Source organism: Tribolium castaneum, chromosome 2 (genome assembly GCF_031307605.1).
Source record: "Tribolium castaneum strain GA2 chromosome 2, icTriCast1.1, whole genome shotgun sequence".
NCBI lineage: Eukaryota > Metazoa > Arthropoda > Insecta > Coleoptera > Tenebrionidae > Tribolium > Tribolium castaneum.
In genome coordinates, this window is record NC_087395.1 from 5,255,134 (window position 1) to 5,272,752 (window position 17,619).

At 30.5% G+C, this 17,619-nt stretch overlaps 1 protein-coding gene across 1 annotated transcript in view; it reads right to left on the reverse strand.

Annotated features, from left to right (window-relative positions):
• The window catches only part of Syn (Synapsin), a gene marked incomplete at its 5' end in the record, with an annotated part of 81,215 nt that overhangs the window by 48,882 nt on the left and 14,714 nt on the right, over positions 1 to 17,619 (reverse strand). Inside the window, 3 exons of the mRNA XM_008200909.3 lie at positions 5,443 to 5,547; positions 5,635 to 5,745; positions 11,970 to 12,407. Of these exons, the coding sequence (XP_008199131.1) occupies positions 5,443 to 5,547; positions 5,635 to 5,745; positions 11,970 to 12,407 (654 nt within the window). The remainder of the gene's footprint in view (positions 1 to 5,442; positions 5,548 to 5,634; positions 5,746 to 11,969; positions 12,408 to 17,619) is intronic.

Genomic DNA, 17,619 nt, shown 5'->3' on the forward strand with positions numbered 1-17,619 from the left:
TATGTCAAAAACTGACCGATCAGGATATTAAAAATATTGATTTTTTGCCTAATTTAAATTATTCCGAAATGGTGTTTATCACTCAATGCCTAGCAGAATTTCGAAAGAAATTTCCCTAAGAATTTTTGAAATGTTTATTTGCTAAAATAGAACCAGTGGTTCTGGACACCACTTTAGTCTCCTTAGTCTCTTTCACTGTCTTGCAACACCATTTTTTGAAAAATAATCTGGTGAAAGTTATACAATGTGTTTTTAAATAATTCTCATCTAGTTAACTTTGAAATTGGTTTACATGTAAAAAATTGTGCCGCTCTGCACAATTGAATCCTCTGTCAATAAATGTCAAATCTGTCAGTTGAGGAATTTAATTCAATTTCTTTTAAAAATTTGTTAAAGTGCAACTAAATTGTTACACCGTGTAAGAAAACACTTTTATTATTGAAGCTTATTTTCAAATTGGAGACTTAATAAATGGAGATTGGTAATATTCGATGGCTAAATGCCTATCATTAGTTATATGAAGCGGCATTTTCAGATCTTACAGACGACTAGATGAGAATCATATAAAAACACATTGTACATCTCTTTCAAAGTTTGCTATAATTCAGTACCTTTTCGATCCCATGGTATTAATTTGACACAAAATTGTCTTAGGATTCCAGGTGTTGTTCATTTTTGTTCTGTAGGGTGTATCAGAAATACGTGTCTTAATTTTAACAGGTAACAGAACTCAACAAATAAAACGTATTTTCTACTTGTAATTTTTCATTAAAAAATTCACAAATTTACTTAAAACTTAAAACAACAATGAAAATTGTTGCTATGGAAATTATTAATAAGAATTTTGCAAAACCCTATATAGAAAAGTTGTTTTATTTGATGAGTTTTATTACGTGGTAAAATTAACACACGTATTTCTGATACACCCTGTATATGTAGTTCTGTAGATATTTGGCAAATATGGTTATTTTTATTTTTCCAATCCACAAAAAATAGATAAAATATAAAAAATATAAATTGATCTGCGTCTTGGGAAAGTAATGTTCCTACATTTGTCGCATTAAAAAAATAATAGAAATGATTAAGCACCCAATTTTTTTTAAGTTTTTTACGACCTTAAATCCGAACTTTTGTAATGAAACCTTAAACTCATCATTATTTTAAATTTCAGTGATCCTAGCGAGGGTAAAACGCTCAACGGTGCTGAACTCGCTAAAAGTTTACAAAGTCCGAATCCGGAAGACCTACAAGGGTTCAGACAAGGCCACAGTGGCTCTAAAATCCGGACGTTTGTTGACCGCATCTGAGGAAGCAATGTGTGGCGCTAATTTAGAAGCGGGAAGAGTTTATGCCATCTCAGGCCAAGTCAACAGTCTCAAAGCCCACATAAATCTGTGTGGAATGGCTATTCCGTGGAGGAATCTCACGAGGAGGCAACGCAAAGGCCTCAAATCGGTCTACAAGAAAGGATGCGATTGCCGTATTGAATACTGCGCGGGCAGGAAATGCCACAAAACGCCCGATACGTGCCTTCTAACCAACAGATTTTGTCATCCGAAACAAGTAAGTTTTAATTTTTTCTCTACGGACGACTGAAGGTTAGGAGACGAAACGAGATACAAATTTGCACCAAGAAAATATAGTACGGCGGAGTGACAATGAGGGCGCTTCGAGTGTTATTCTGCGCCAAATTGTTTCAATTTAATTTAAATTCAACTAATTCGCTATTTACTTGGGAAAATGTTAAGCTTTGCATTCTTAACAGACTGAGAAAAACTAACGACTAAAATTTTCATGAGAAACTTGAGAAAACATTATTTATGACTAAAAATTTTTGTTTGTTTCGTATTTTTCAAGACGCTGCGAATACGGTGAAAGATGTTAGGAAGAATTAAGTAGAGAATTAAATTATCTTTAAAAAAGTGCGCGAGACCATATTTCTATCTTCAATGGTTTAAGCCATAAAGACGTTTAAAGATTCTGCTCAAGCTTTATTTTACCACTGGTCAAGTATCGGAAATTTAATTTATACCTAAACCATTTAAGACAGAAATGTGGTGTCGCAACCTGTTTTATAAGAAATTTAATTCTCTACAACTTTGTTCCTAAGACTTTGTTGTATCTTTAACCGTATTCGCAGCGTTTTGACAAATATCACGAGGTTGGGCAAAGTAACTGAAAACATGAATTTTTTTATACTCTCAAAATTGACGACCGTGCTTTGGTAGTTTGATTCAGGGTGTTAACACAAATCGAAAATTAAGAGTAAACAATTTTCCAATTGTTTTTCGTTTTCGAGTTATTGATAAAATGTAAATAATAAGCTTTATGCTGTCTTTTCAATTATTTGTGCAACATAATTAATTAGTAAATATTAGCGATGTTAAAATTCTTTGAATTACTCTATCTAGATAGGAGTATTATTAATTTCCTTCGGTTTGTATGTCTAAATTGATACGACACTACTACATTAGTACATTCGAGATTTTGTCGATTGTTAAAAGCTTGGTTATAACTTAGAGGTGTGTATGATGACAATACCGCTGCAGAGGCTAGGGCATATGCGGAAAAGTTTCCAAATTGCATTATAGCACATTTTGTGACAACAAATTTGGTAAATTTGCTTTTAATAAAATTTAATGTTTAAATTTTAAATTTTAGTTTTTGATCAATAACTCGATAACGAAGCACAATCGGGGAATTTTCGATTTGTTTTAGTCTTCTGAAGCAAATCCTAAAAGCACGGGCACCCTGTATTGTTTTTGATAAAATGTTTACACTATTTATCATTATCACCGACTATGTATTAAGTTTTTAATTTAAAATTCTTACTTTCACTTTCAATGCAGTTTTTGTAGATGAAACTAAAGTATAAAGTTTACTTTAATAATTTCTGTTAAGTTAAGCTCCATAAACTTCTGTTACAACTACTTCTAAAATAAAACTTAAATATTATGAAATATTCAATATTCTTACAGATTTGTCTGACTATAAAATAAGATGCTTATTTAGTTAATATTATGTATTTTTTTATTCTACAAAGTTAAGACATTCGGAATAAACAGATTAATCTCACTAAAAAATAATCTGATAACTGTGTTTAATTAGTAATTACATTGTATAATTATTTTTTAATAAATATGAACGTCATTGAAGTCATCGAAAATTGGTATTTGGGCTTTTGCTACAAATTAACGGAACACGTATTTCATGCTTGTTAAAAATTTTACACCAAGGGGATAAGTATAAAAATCCGTCAGTTTTCAAGTTATATTATATATTTTTTCATTGATTTTTTAAAGTTGCACCACCTTCTTGGACAACTTGGATATAATTTACTTAAAAACGATGGATTTTTATACCTTTCCTTAGGGGTGGAATTCCAAAAATTCTAAAACATGCGTTTTTCAAGCACAAATACCAATGGATATAACTATAACTTCAAAAAAATACAGATATTTATATTTTAATAATTTCTGTTAATTTCCATGTTAGAACTACTTTTAAAATAAAACTTTAAACTATTATAAAACATTTAAAACTCTAACAAATTAAACACCTGTTTAACCCCCTTGGGGTGGAATTTTGAAAAAACATGTGTTTATTTTTTACCAAAAGTCCAAATGCTAACTTTTATGAAGATAATTTAAAAAACTAAAGATTTTAATTCAAACTATAACACCACATTTAACCTTTTTATAGGATAATTTTCCAAAATAATTTGTTATAATGTAATTTATGAATTATAATGTAACTGAACACAAAGTAATCAGATTACATTTTAATTAGATTATTATATTATTTATTGCATTATTAACTTAATTACATTAAAATCTGCTTGTGAATAAATAGAATTTTCTCATGTGCTCAACTAATCACGTTTGATTAAATTAGCAAAAAGTATCAGATGCTTTTGTAACACCTTATTGGAAAATTGGAATCAGCTTTCTTAAAGCATTTTGTTACAAGAAAAGGAGTAACTAGAGCATCCCAATGCCATTTGTTACGTAGTTGTCCAATTCTTGGTGAGTGTCTAACCGAAGCTGCACTAATTAGTTCTTCTCTTAATTCGTATTTTTTGGTAAAATTTTAAAGGAACTTCACAAAAAAGTAAAAAAGTTAAAGAAAGAATCTAAATTTCAGATTTAATAAAAAATATAGTTTTAGAATGTGATTTTACTTTTTTTACATTATAATTTTTTGATTTTTTTTTCAAGTAAAATGCGTCCATTTCAGTATATAATAAAAGAACTACTGAAATGGACGCATTTTACTTGACTGCAAAAAATTAGAAGCAATTATGAATTTACATCCTGCGTTATATTTTTGAGAATGCAAAGAATACAGTTGAAGGTACAAAGATAAGTAAAAAACAAAGTTGTAGAGAATCAAATTTCCTACGAAAAAGTCCGCGACACCACATTTTTATTTTCAACGGTTTAGGTTTAAAAGATTAGGGCTTTTTTGTAGAAAATTTAATCTCTAACATTTTTTATTGTAACCGTATTTAAGCTCTTTTAAAAATATGAGGCATAGTCAAATTCCTAAAGGTCTGAATTTTTTTATGTATAGTGTACTATACAGGGTGAGTCATTGATATGGACGTGCTCGATTGCTTCTGCACTGTTAAAGTTGAAGTGAACGTTCTAAAATTATTTTGCCATATACAGGGTCTTTTATTTTTACAGTGCAGACTTTGTCCATAGGTAAACAAATAGAGACCATACATTTATATTCTAGCATCACCTTGCTGTGACACAATCACTTTGGTAAATTTTAAGGGACTATAACTTGATTTTTTTAAATAGCACTCCCTGTATTTTTTTACTAATTATTATTCAGCGCCTCATTTTACATCTTATTTACCTCTTTAATTTTTTTCCAGAAGTGGGTAGTTAAGAAGATAATTTGGTATTTTTGAAAAATGGACACAAAATCTCTTGGATACTAATGTAGCGTGCTATGAAAAACAATAGGTTTTTTTGCCTTGTGCTATTTAAACACAATAATTTTTTTTTAAATCGTTGCTCTGAAAATTTAGACTGTAATCAACTGCGCTCTCTGGCGGCAGTAACAAAACTACTAAAAACGGGGACGTTTTATTTATACTATACGTTGTTTCGTATCCTAACCTTAAGTAATCCGTATTCTTTTTAATCTCTTTACCAAATATTATATGTTAAGTTTCATTTTGCCGTGATATACTAAATAAATTTTTAATTTACAACGGAATTAGAAAAAGGTTTATATAGCTCGCATAATTTTGCAGAACTTGTCCGCTGCGCTCATTCGTTTTGGCAAACATTGTGCTCGTTAAACAATTATTTTTTATAATTATTGTCTATAATTTTTTAAATATTTTTTCACAGGCGATCTGCCTCAGACAGAAGAGCAGAAAATGCATGTGGGGCCGAAACGACGACTTGAAAAAATGTCTCTTACCATTTCTCGGTGGTTCGGATAGAAGGTCTGTTCGATGAGTGGAAAGCTGTCTTTTCCAAGTCTTCTCTGGAGTTGGACTAAATGGCCAAAAACCCACGGTTTGTCCTAAATCGAGAGTTGTTGAGTGTTGTTATTTATTTTTAAATATTTTACGTACAGTAAGGAGAACAGATTGTTGCGAATTTAACTTACCTGGAAGTTGTAAATTGAGTTTAAATTATTGATGCTTGGGACGCCTCCAAATTTTAGTGCCAGTAACAGTTTCTTGTAGTTTTCGCCTGCGTCCTTCAAGTTTTGTCGAACCTGAAAATTGGATTTTTTTGTTGGAAATCAATCGAAACTCAATCACGCAAAGTGTGTCGTTGTTTTTATGTACTAAGATTTTTTACTTAAACCTATTTTTGTACCTAAACTTTATTGTTAAGTTATGTATACAAAAGTATTTTAATAATAAAACATGCCCAATGAAAATGTAACTTGTTTTATTAATTATTATTCCTATGGATTACCTACTACCTATAGAAAATTATCTTACCATTATAATTTACAATTCTAAAAATGCTGACTGAGACTTAGCTCTAAAGGACAAAGCAGAAAGAACAGTAAAGACAAGAGGCAGCAATTATTCTCTTTGAACTTTTTTTATTCGTTTCTTAATTTACGACACAAGACAAGTTATAACACAATTTTACGTCGGTGAGTTCATAAGAATAAAAAAACTCAAGCAGTTCTACTATTTAATTGGTGAAAAGTAAAGAGTTTAATGTAGTATTTCGTAACTGTGTTGTTACGTTAATATAACTGCTGAACCTTAGTTTTTAAAAAATTCGAAACAAATTATAAATGAAAAAGAGTTGCGAATATTTGTAGTAAAAAACAAATTGCTGAAATATTTTAAAATCGGAAAAATTTATTGAAAATGAGAGAAAGTTGGAGTAATTAATATAACGTGAAAATGAAAAAGAAACATGAGACAAAGCTTTAGGAAAAAATTAAACAAAAAAATCATTAAATAAAAGATCTGTTAGCTGTTTCAAAACCATAAAAAAACAACGTCGCATTTTCTCTCAAAATTAGCTGTTATAAATTGTTTATGCACTTCAAAAAATAATAGCTAATGTAATTTATACTTTCAATGAGAGATCATTGATAACTATTTTACAATTTTGTAACTTATTAAAAAATAATAATAATTAAATACGACGTTGTCGTTTTTATAGTTTGAAATAGCTAATAGACGCACTATATTTTTTACAGACACTAGTCAACTTTTTCGCATCATACTTTTAAAGTCATACGAGTAACTTGTAAAATATAAAATGAGATCGCAAATGAACTAATTTAGAGCAGAATTTTAGCAACGTGTCAAGAATTGATGACATTGATGAAAACTCCTATTTTGACTTTTCTCGTCATTATTATTTTGTAGTTCTTAAATGATAATTACTTGTTAAATCATTTTCAATTAAGTTTTTAAAATCTTTGCTTCTCGAAAGTACTGCAAAGAGTGTATAAAAACAGAAACGATTTCTTAATTTTCCCTTTTTTTAAACAATAGTTAGTAGATGCTCACACGTAGTAGTTGTGCTGTTGTGCACTTTTAAAAACCTAAATATCTTTATTAAAAATTTGATATGGTAAACCTACTGAATGGAACGAACTATTTAATGATGTTTGAATTATTGGGTAAAAAGCGTAATTCAAAAGAACTAGACGTTTTTAACTAAGACGTTCTTAAGACACTTTTTGACAAGGAGATTCTCATGGTGGAGCTCGAAAAATGGGCTCCTTGAATATGTAAAATTGCTTGTCCTGACTAACTGACTGATCGAAGAAACATGTGTTCAGTTTTTTAGAAATTCCATTCCAAGGGGGCTAAATACAAAGATCCATTATTTTTAAACTTATTTGTATACATGAAAATTAGCATTTGGTCAAAAATGACAAAACACGTGTTTTATAATTTCTAAAAATTTTGTCCCAAAAAGAGTTAAATATAACAATTCGCCATTTTTTAAGTACACTTATGAATATTGATATTTGAGCTTTCAGTTAAAAATAAAGAAAGGATTGTTTTTGGATTTTTGAAAGCTCTAGGTCCAAGGGGGTTAAATACTGGGTGACCCAGGTGTGCGTTCAAACTCCATAACCTCTAAAAGTATTTTGACTTGTATACAGAATGTTCCAAAATGAAATACACTACTATGGTCTGTTTCTTTTTAAATAAAAACCCCATATTTTGTTACTGTTTTCATTTCGCGACTAAATTGTCACTATAACACACCCGGTTTTTTAAGACTTATCTGTCATAGTTTTTGATTACATAGACCTATGCCAATAATCCGATTTTTTCAAATACAACACCCTATATTTTATTGTATCATTGTGTGGTCTACTTTGTAAATTTTGTGAGATTTTTGCAATAATAATAAATATTGATGTTTTTTTCGGTACAAATGTATCGAATAGGCCGTTGACATAACATTCTGAAAAGAATGTCTTTCAACAAATTGTACAGGTGTTCCGTTTTTATTGTTGCAAATTTAAACAGGTGATAGAACATTAAATTTTAAGCCAAAAGTTTTTTATAAACTTTGTAAGGGAGCTACATACCCTCAAAAGAGTGCTCTTTTTTTAGTAGGTTGTCCTCAATTTTTAAAAGATCTTTACAGGTAAAAACAAAATTTGTAAAAATGTAGGAACTTTTAATCAGGGGCGTTCCAAACTGGGTAGGGTAAAAAGTTATTAAACTATTTTGGTTTTAGTTTTCGGACTCTTTCAGCAACAAAATCGTAAATTCCATAGTTTTTTACACAAAAACGGTTTCTTGTATTGTTTCGATACAACTTACCGTTTTTGAGTAAAATTAATTTAAACGTTGTGTTACTCATAGACAGCATGGAATTCAGGGAGAACAGAGGCTTTCAGGACCAGAACCTGTCCTGAAGATACCCCTTAGAAGAACGGGCGAAACATTGACATTTTCTTACAAATTTATGTGGCCTAACCCAAAAAGACCAAGATTTCTATTTGGTTGTGGTCATCTTTCCTGATTATGAAAATCAGATGTTTCTGGTGTGTAACATAAATTTTAAATCGATTTTACTTAAGAACGGTGAGTTGTATCGAAAAAACACAAGAGAACATTTTTATGTTAAAAACTATGAAATTTAAGACTTAGTTGCTGAAATTGTCAAAAAACACAAGTCAAAATAGTTGGGGTATTTTTTACCTTCCAACCTCCCCCCCTCCTTTTTTGGGACACCCCTGATTAAAAATTTCTACATTTGATCTTCAAACTCGATTACGCGTACAAAGATTATGAACTGTATCAAATTTTGTAATTGGTTTCTGAGATATTGGGTGTAGCTCCTTTATGAAATATTTTTCGATACATGTTTATAAAAAACTTTTACTAAGAACTGAATGTTCTATCGCCTGTTTAAATTTGTAACACCCTGAATACTTATCGTTAAAAATATCTAAATAAGATATCTAGCATATAAGAAAAGTTATGAAATAAAGTTAGTATATCGCAGTTGAAGTTACAATTGTGAAAATTGATATTTGGATATTGAGTTTAAAAAAAGAGGCGCGAACTTTTCACCCAGACGAAGGTTAAATACAAAAATCCGTCACTTTTAACGTTATGTCGATGAGAAGTGGGGGTCACTTTTTATACCTTCGTTATTTTAAAGCGCATTGTTTATATAGCGTTATATTGGAGACACAAAAAATGCGTTTGATTTAATTGCCAAAAATAAATCTAAGTAAAAGTATTTTGTTTAAAGAAACTTTTGGCTATTTATTTAATGAAACAACTTTAGATTCGTAAAGACAAATCTTTGAGCCTATCTGTTAGCCCAGTCAAATTAGACAAATCGGTGGAATAAGTTCCTAGAGAATTGGAATTTGTTTTAAACGCTTTTTTTACACTTGTGTTGAAATATATTAAAAGTCCCCAAGGTGGGGGGCGAGCTCGAGGAGGGGAGGGAGTTAAAAATGCCATTTTAGTAAAAATAAGAGAGTTAAAAAATAAAGACGACTCTGAAGACTTCAGTGAACCTCATGTCTCCTCTTTTCTCCCGCAACGAAGTGTTGGACTCAATAAATTCAATTTATTGTTAGTTTTTCAAATCACAAGACATACATTTTTTTAAATGATTATATCTTTGCAGCCCTATAACTTGCCTATGGTTAGTCCTACAAGGACTTTTTTGTAGGAAATTTTGTCAGCTTTAATTTTGGTAAAATGCTAAAAACTGATAGGAGTGATCGTTTCCGAGATATAAGTAAAATAATAGAAAAAGTAATTTTTATCCCCCTTCCCCTTCTCGAGCTCAACCCCCACCCTAAGGGACCTTTGATATTTGTTTACACAAGTCTAAAGAAAGCGTTTAAAAAATCCAATTTTCAAGGAATTTTTTCCACCCATCCCCTTATTTTTGTCTAATTTGACTAGGCTATAAGTGAAACGTTTAAACTTAAATAAAAAGGTACACACTTATAAAAAAAACATTGCACATTATTTGATAAATACAGTGTGCTCAAAAACTGGCGCACCAACTCAATGGTGTGTGGTAGAGAACTGGTTACATATAAAGGTAAAAATAGTAAAAAAATTCTTTGTATTAAAGTTATTGATAAATAACGAATTTTAGATAAATGATATGTGGCAACGTTGTCTAACAGTCATGATCGCAATAGAATTTGAACAACAATAAAAATAAATTATTTTTGCAACGGTTTCCTAGGAAATAATTCTCAGTGTTGGCACATCTACACATTGTGATTTTTTTGATGAATTTTAATTTTGTTCAATTAAAAAAACTGCTAAAATCTGATAGTAAATTTAAAAATTATTATTCATCGTTTTGTGACGGAACAAATACCTGGTATGAAACATAAAAACATAAAAAAATAATGAAAACTAAAGAAGTTAACACAATAAGTTTGTAGTCCAGATTTTCTAAATTTTATGACTTTAGGAATTTTTTCAACATTTTTCCCATAATCTGCACTTGCTTCTCAATAATGTACCACTGAGTTGGTGCGCCAGTTTTTGAGCAGCCTGTATTTGTGTTTACTTATACAGGGTATCTCAGCTAAGACTTTCGAGCCTGATATGTTAGATATTTGTCAACGGATTTTTATGAAATTTAAAATGCAGATATTTTAGAATATAAAGATTAAAATCCAATTAATGCAAAAACTCAGGTTTTAAAAACGTAATTTTTACATGCCTTTTTAAAATGTTAAGCCTTTTAAACTTATATTAAAAAAATTATCGTCAGTGAAAAATGCTGTCAGAAAAAACTCTTTCGTGGAAAGCGTTTGTTTCGCGAGAAAAATGAGCAATACACTGTTAAACGTGGGTACAGATGCAAAAGCGTAGATCTCTATGAGACAAATGAGCACTACCATTGAATTTTGGTCAATCCTACTCGCAGAAACGTAACTGTCACGCAAGGGACATTTCACAATTACCTCTCACCCATACAAAGTTAAAAAAACAATATTTTTGACCTACTTTTGGTATTGGATGCTTTAATTCTTTCAAAAAGGACTAAAAGACTGAACAACAACTGAAAAATTCTAGACATCAGAACATTCAGGACTTTGGAAACGTTTCGTACACTGCTGATTGGATTCTCTTTAAAAGCTTGAATTACAGCTCCAACTATTGTTTCGTTTCCAGTGACGTGTTTTGTCCTCACTTGATTTAGTTCAGGTACGCTTCCTGTGTCTCCAAATTAATGACGATTCTTTGAACTTTAAATTTCATAAAAACATTTTACAAAAAGTCCAACGACACTTTCTATAGGCGAATATTGATTCCTTTTTCAACAGCACAGAAATTTCAGCCACTGTTGTTGGTAATTTCACCAAATTAAAACAATTTTACTTTTCTGACAGCGCGCACACTTTTGACAGTTTTTTAGTGGTACACAAAATGCCGCAAATGCCGCATAGAAATACTTCATCAATTGTTTCAAAAGGTGACTGCCCTAATTACTATCAAAATTTGGATTAAGTTTTTAACAACAAAATTTAATTTTTTTCTTGGATCAGCCGAGTGATTTGGTTATTTTTTTGTGTGGCCATTTGTTTTTCGGGGTTTATTGATCCAACGGTAATTTGGCTTAATTTTAAATAAAAGAAATGTGTTTTAAAATTTCATTTTTTTACTTTTTTTACTTTCCTAAAATATGTGCATTCTAAATTTCATAACATCCGTTGACAAATAACGGAGATATTAAGCTCGAAAGTCTTAGCTGAGACACGTTGTGTTTTACATTATTGGAAGGTGACTAGTTTATGTTGTTTTTTTTTGTGGGAAGTTGCTCTACAGGAAAAAATGTGAACATTACGCTAAAATTATGTGTCCCTACTTTTTTTTAAGTTTTGCTTTGTTTTTCTACGTTTCAAAATATTTGTGGACATGCGTGCAAGCTAGTAGTAATTAGGTTCGCAGTTTAATGTTTGGATTGTGTTTGAAAAAAGTCAATAATAAGTACTTAACTTACCAGCAAGAAATCGGGTCGGAATGACCTCCCAACTCTTGTCCCGCCTCTAAACACCGCCATTGACACATTAGCCCCCTCCGAATTGGCCGTGACCGTAATTTCCTTAAACTCGGCTTGCTCCACCCTAATGTCATAATCCCCAATCCTTTTCCCCCGGAAATACTTCGACCAGTCCGTGTTCTGGTCATCGACAACGAGCAAAGTGAGATATCTTCCAGAAACCGAGGATGTCACTCTAGTCGCACTAGAGACTGCAGCTCCTAAAATCGAAGCCCCTTGATCTCGAGCCTGTCCTGTCAAAGACTGCACTCTTTGTAGGAGAGACTCGCGGGACTTGGCAGGACTGCTTGGGGCACTCGTCGTCTTGGAGCCTGGTCGAAGATTGAGCGACAAATCACCGACGGTCGATGTCTGAGATGGGGGCGGTGGTGGAGGAGCCTGAAATTTTTCGTGAACGTAAAAAGCATGCTACCACTAATTTATCTTGTTTTCAATCGCGTGGGTCGAGTCACGCGACGTTTTAAGGGTGGAAGTAGGAAAAAATCGAACACGATGTCAACGAAGGGGTAATTAAAAAGAAGTTGGAGATATAAAGGCCATTTTCAGGCAGGTTGTTTTGTCACGAAGTTAAGTATTTAACGGACGGCTGAAAGGTGCATGAAATTAATGAGTATGCCACTATTTTTCATTGTGACAGTGATAAATTATAAATATTCAACGTGAAGTTACGTGCTAAGTTTTAAGTTTAATAAGTTTAACTAAGACGATTTGAAATTCTGAAGCCTCTGAACCTGAAAATTATTCACACTCGCATAAATGTTACTCAAAACCTAGGAGTTATTTTATATATACTTGAAAATAGCAATTAACAAAGACGTGTTATTTGGTTGGTAATAAATTTAACATTGATTTTTCGCCAGTCGGTTAAAAAGTCATTGAACACGACTAAATCTTTGAGTTTTAGGAGTTTGTTTGTAAATTATTAGTAACAGTGTTTTTAACTATCACAAAACTGACAATAGTACGATAGTACTGATAGTACTGATAGTAGTTACCTGTTTACGTGATCAGTTATAAAATTTCCGATTTTGTTTAACAAGAATAATGTTTGCCAAAACGAGTGAGCGCAGCAAATGAGTTTTGCATATCATAAGAGTTAAACAATAATAGGCTTTTCATAACGTATTACGTACAAAATTGTTTATAATTTTGACAAATTAATTAGCCTCGACCAATAAGGAGTAACGTAATAAGTTACTGTAGACATCATGTCAAAATTAAACATGATATCTAATATCTAGTGCATAAGATTAGGAAAATGTAATTACGCGATAATGTAATGTAATCATTTTTCAAAAATACATTTTTCGAAGATCTCCTTAATTTTTTCAATTTTTAGAGTTCTTTATTTTTTTAAAGGCTGCGATTGATTATTGACTTCTAAAATTTGATAATATTATTTAAAGTATTGTTTAAGTAATTCCAAAACAAAATGAGAACTTCTAATTAAATGAATAATATGATTTTCAAATTTTACTAACTAATTGCTAATTGTTAAAGTTGCATTCTGAGCTATACCGAAGATTTTCCGATACCGAAGATATTTTTTAAACAATTTAAGGCGGTCCTTGAGAACTGTCTTTATACTTTTATACATATCTCAAAAATAGACTACGGAGCAGTACCAAAGCAAAAACAAAATGATTAGAAATCAATTTTCTACAAAACTACACATTGTTTATTTAGTATTGAATCCGTTTTTTTGGTCTGCTGATCTGAGACTTGGGTGCAAAACGCAAGATACTGCACAGATCGGAAAAAAATACACCATTCATGCACAACATTATTCTAAATATGCTTGCAAAAATTGAAGCTCATACTAGCAATAGCAAGGAAAAAACAACCTTTAGAAATTTTTTTTGAAAATGAGATTTTTTAAAATTACCGTTTTCAAAATTTATTTGTCAGTTAAGTTAGAGGCGCCACAATGGATTCCGGTTGAAAATTGTTGTCGATTTTGATATACGTATAAAAGTAAAAAAGTGTAAAAACACATATTTTTTTGATTTGACAGTTTGATTTTGACAGTACTCGGGGGCCGCTTTAACCTTAGATAAATTTTATCGGTTGGATAGTTGCTAAGGTAAAAATGATCTAATTGATGTTTCTTTAGAAATTATGGAACCGATAAAATTTATCTATCGATAATTGGTTGAAGAAGTCAGGGGTTAAAACAGAAAAATTTTATGTAATGCTAATGTCGATGTGTAGTTCTTATTCCCTAATTATTGCTTTTAACAAAAAAAGTAGAAGGCTGCCATGGAAGCATAAAATGTTAACTTTTTTTCATAATTCAATATCAAAGCTTCAAATTGTAGCGTATTTAATCCACTATCGTTTATGCTTTTAATATCTTTTTTACTCAGCTGGAAATTTGTATTAGACACCGTGTACTTACTTGGGACATTAATTAACCTCCTCGATAATCCCTTTAAAAAAATCTTTAATTTGTTTTGTTGTGATTATTTTTACTTTGAAAGTAAACTCTTTTACATTTAATTAAAATCTTCATCGTTCTGCGGCTTATCACAAAGTTTGTTAATTATCGTATGTTTGAAGTAATAATACGCTTGTAAGAGTACGTTTTATAAAAAACACACGAAATTAAGATAAAAACTTTGTATGTAAAATTTTAATATGGCTATTTTCTTTAAGAAATAAATCATAATTGCTCCATTTCATCTTTTAATAAACTCTTTATAAGTGGACAAGAAATTTTAGGGATAAAAAAAGTTATGTTTAGAAGATTGCGGCTTTTTTTTAATGCAAATGAGATTTGTTTTATTTATTATGCAGACTACAAATGCAAAAAATTGCAAGGAATGGAAAATGGTTTTTGAAATTGGGAGTGCATTTTTTTGCAGAATTCTCAATTTACGTAAACATTTATGTAACAACTAAATGAGAATTGCTTTGAGATTAATATGAAAATTCTTACTCACCTATTATCTTACTATAGCAATGTGGTCGTGTGTCAAGGAACCAAATTTTTGAAACAGGTATCTGCTACTTTGTATTTTTTAATTCAACAAATTTTCAAAAACAAAAGACAAAACTTAATCGTCTTTCACTTTTAGTATAGTTAGCTTAAGACAACGTTATAGTACATATTTAGCCAAAGTGGTATTTATTAGAGTCCAACGCCGTTTGAAGCTATACAGGGTGAGTCTAATAAAAGTACATTTTTACTCAATCTCAAAAACTGATAATGGCACAGAATTCAGTGTTGCTATTAAATACTTCGTATTTCTCCTATGTCTGAACTTTTTCAGAAATTTTCTACAATTCCTTATAATTAAAATTAATTAATTAATTCCTATTAAAAAGTTGCAAAAAATTGTTAATTGTTATTTATCTGTGTCATCTGAGGACAAGAAGTGATGAAATGCTGTTTGTTCTGCAAAAAAGTCGTTATTTCCAGGAATTAATTACATAAAAATTTGAATTTGAAACAAACGTAATTTTATCACAAGCAACAATTTTTATAAAGATTTTTTGCTCAAAAAAAAAAACACTAGAATAATTGATTAAATAATATTTTCTAATTTTTAATTTGACTGATAGTTCAATTTAAAAAAGTTCAGAGGTGTTTAAACTACCGCATTTGTTTATATTATCCAGACCATACATACAGGCTGTTCCGTCTAAACCCCACATTTTTGGACTAGGTTATTTTAAGATAGTTTTCATAAGCTTACCCTAAATTTGGCCGTTTACGAAATATTTGGGGTCGGTTTACAGAAAGCAAAATTAAGATTTAATTAACAAATGTCAATTTAATCGCGATTAAAATTTAATTTTAATTGCAATCAAAATTTAATTGCGATTAACTTGACATTTGTCAATGCATTTTAAATGTAAACTTAATTCGAATTTGTTTAATTCGAAATTAAATTTTAATTTCGCTTTCTATAAATCGACTCTTAGGACCGGTTTATGGAAGCGACATTACTTTAATCTGCAATTAAATGCGTGATTAACTGACCACGTGACCAAATTGAAGCAATTTGACTGGTCCATTCGCGTTGTTAAGTTCTAATAACGAATTAAATTATAACAGAACTTTCTATAAACCGGACCTAAGAGAGTTATCAATTTTTTAAGTGTCAGTTGCAAATCCAAAACTTAAAAAAAATCCTATTTATCTCGAAAACGGTTAAACTTAGGTATAGGAAAAATGATATAACTCAACTAATCCAAGAACGCAACATAGCTTACCATTTAAAATAAGAAAGGTGATAGCGATTTCCGTTATAACCAGAAGTGCCGCCATCTTGAGAATATTTTCATTGAGCAGAACTCAACGGATTATGGCTGAGTACCAACTTTCAAATAAATATCTTTATTAGAACTTTTAATACTTCTAAAGTGGGGTTTAGTCGAAACAGCATGTATTGCTTTGAAATACTGTTTAATAAAATAATTAGGTTTTTATTATTTTTATTACAATAAGTTTTATTTCTCATTTTCGGGGAAATACGAAATAAATTTTGTCTAAACTAGTTCTTTTACAGAAGTATTTAATAAATTACTTTTTTATACATATTTTTAATAGCAGCAAATATAGACATAAGGTGTGTTAAAATGGTCTGTTTTATAGTTGGGAGTGCAATAATCGATATCCAGTGACAAACGCTTTAATCATCTTGGAATTTTTTGAGCGCTAAGTAACGAATTAGGAGGGAATTTTTATACTTTTATTGGTAAAATTATTTAGATAATGTAATACAGGATACGCTACATAATTAATTAATTACTTAATCAGGCTATTGTTCATACAGTATGTGCTCTATATCAATTATGTTGAAAATAATTATTATTTTGTGTATTATTTAATTAAAATGAATTGATTTATTGTTAGCATTTAAGTTGAAAGCTTTTTTCTTTTGGGTACATGGCCACTTTAACAAATTCTATAGGATAAACGAGTTAGCGGTCTTCCAATAACCCGCATTTAAGTTTCTTCAGACAATTTTCCACCCTATTTCGCCCGGTTGTGCAATTTGATAATGTTTGGAGCGTTTTTTCGCATAGTGTTCGTGTTTGATCTTTTTCAAGAAAAGATCTGCATACCGCTATAAAAATCAATGGCCTCTTTTAGATAAAAATTTTATCGCAGTGTTGTAAATGTATGTAAAGCAAATGCAGACATAGCAAATAAATTAATAAAATTGCACTTAAAAGGAGTAACAACGTATGATCAAGAGAGCGGTAGGAAAAGTATTCATGTTTCATGTTAATTCTTTAAGGAATTAAAAAATCTCTTTTGATTATTCATGTAATACGAACAGTATAAAGCGATTTCCTTGTCACCCTATTTTTTAGAATAAAGGGAAACCTTTCGATTCCTTTGCATGTCTGGTGAACCATAATTTAGGTTCATTAAAGGTTAAATCGAACCCCTCTATAAACGTCAAAGGTTGTAAATAATATGGGGCTTTAATTTTGCTTACATTAAAAATATTAAAAAATGGAACAGGTTGGACGAGCATTGATTTTTAGTGAGAGCCGCTAAATTATGCATAATAACCCCGTCAATACAATTGAAAATAAAACTGGTTGACTCACTACAAAAAATTTAGTTCATTTC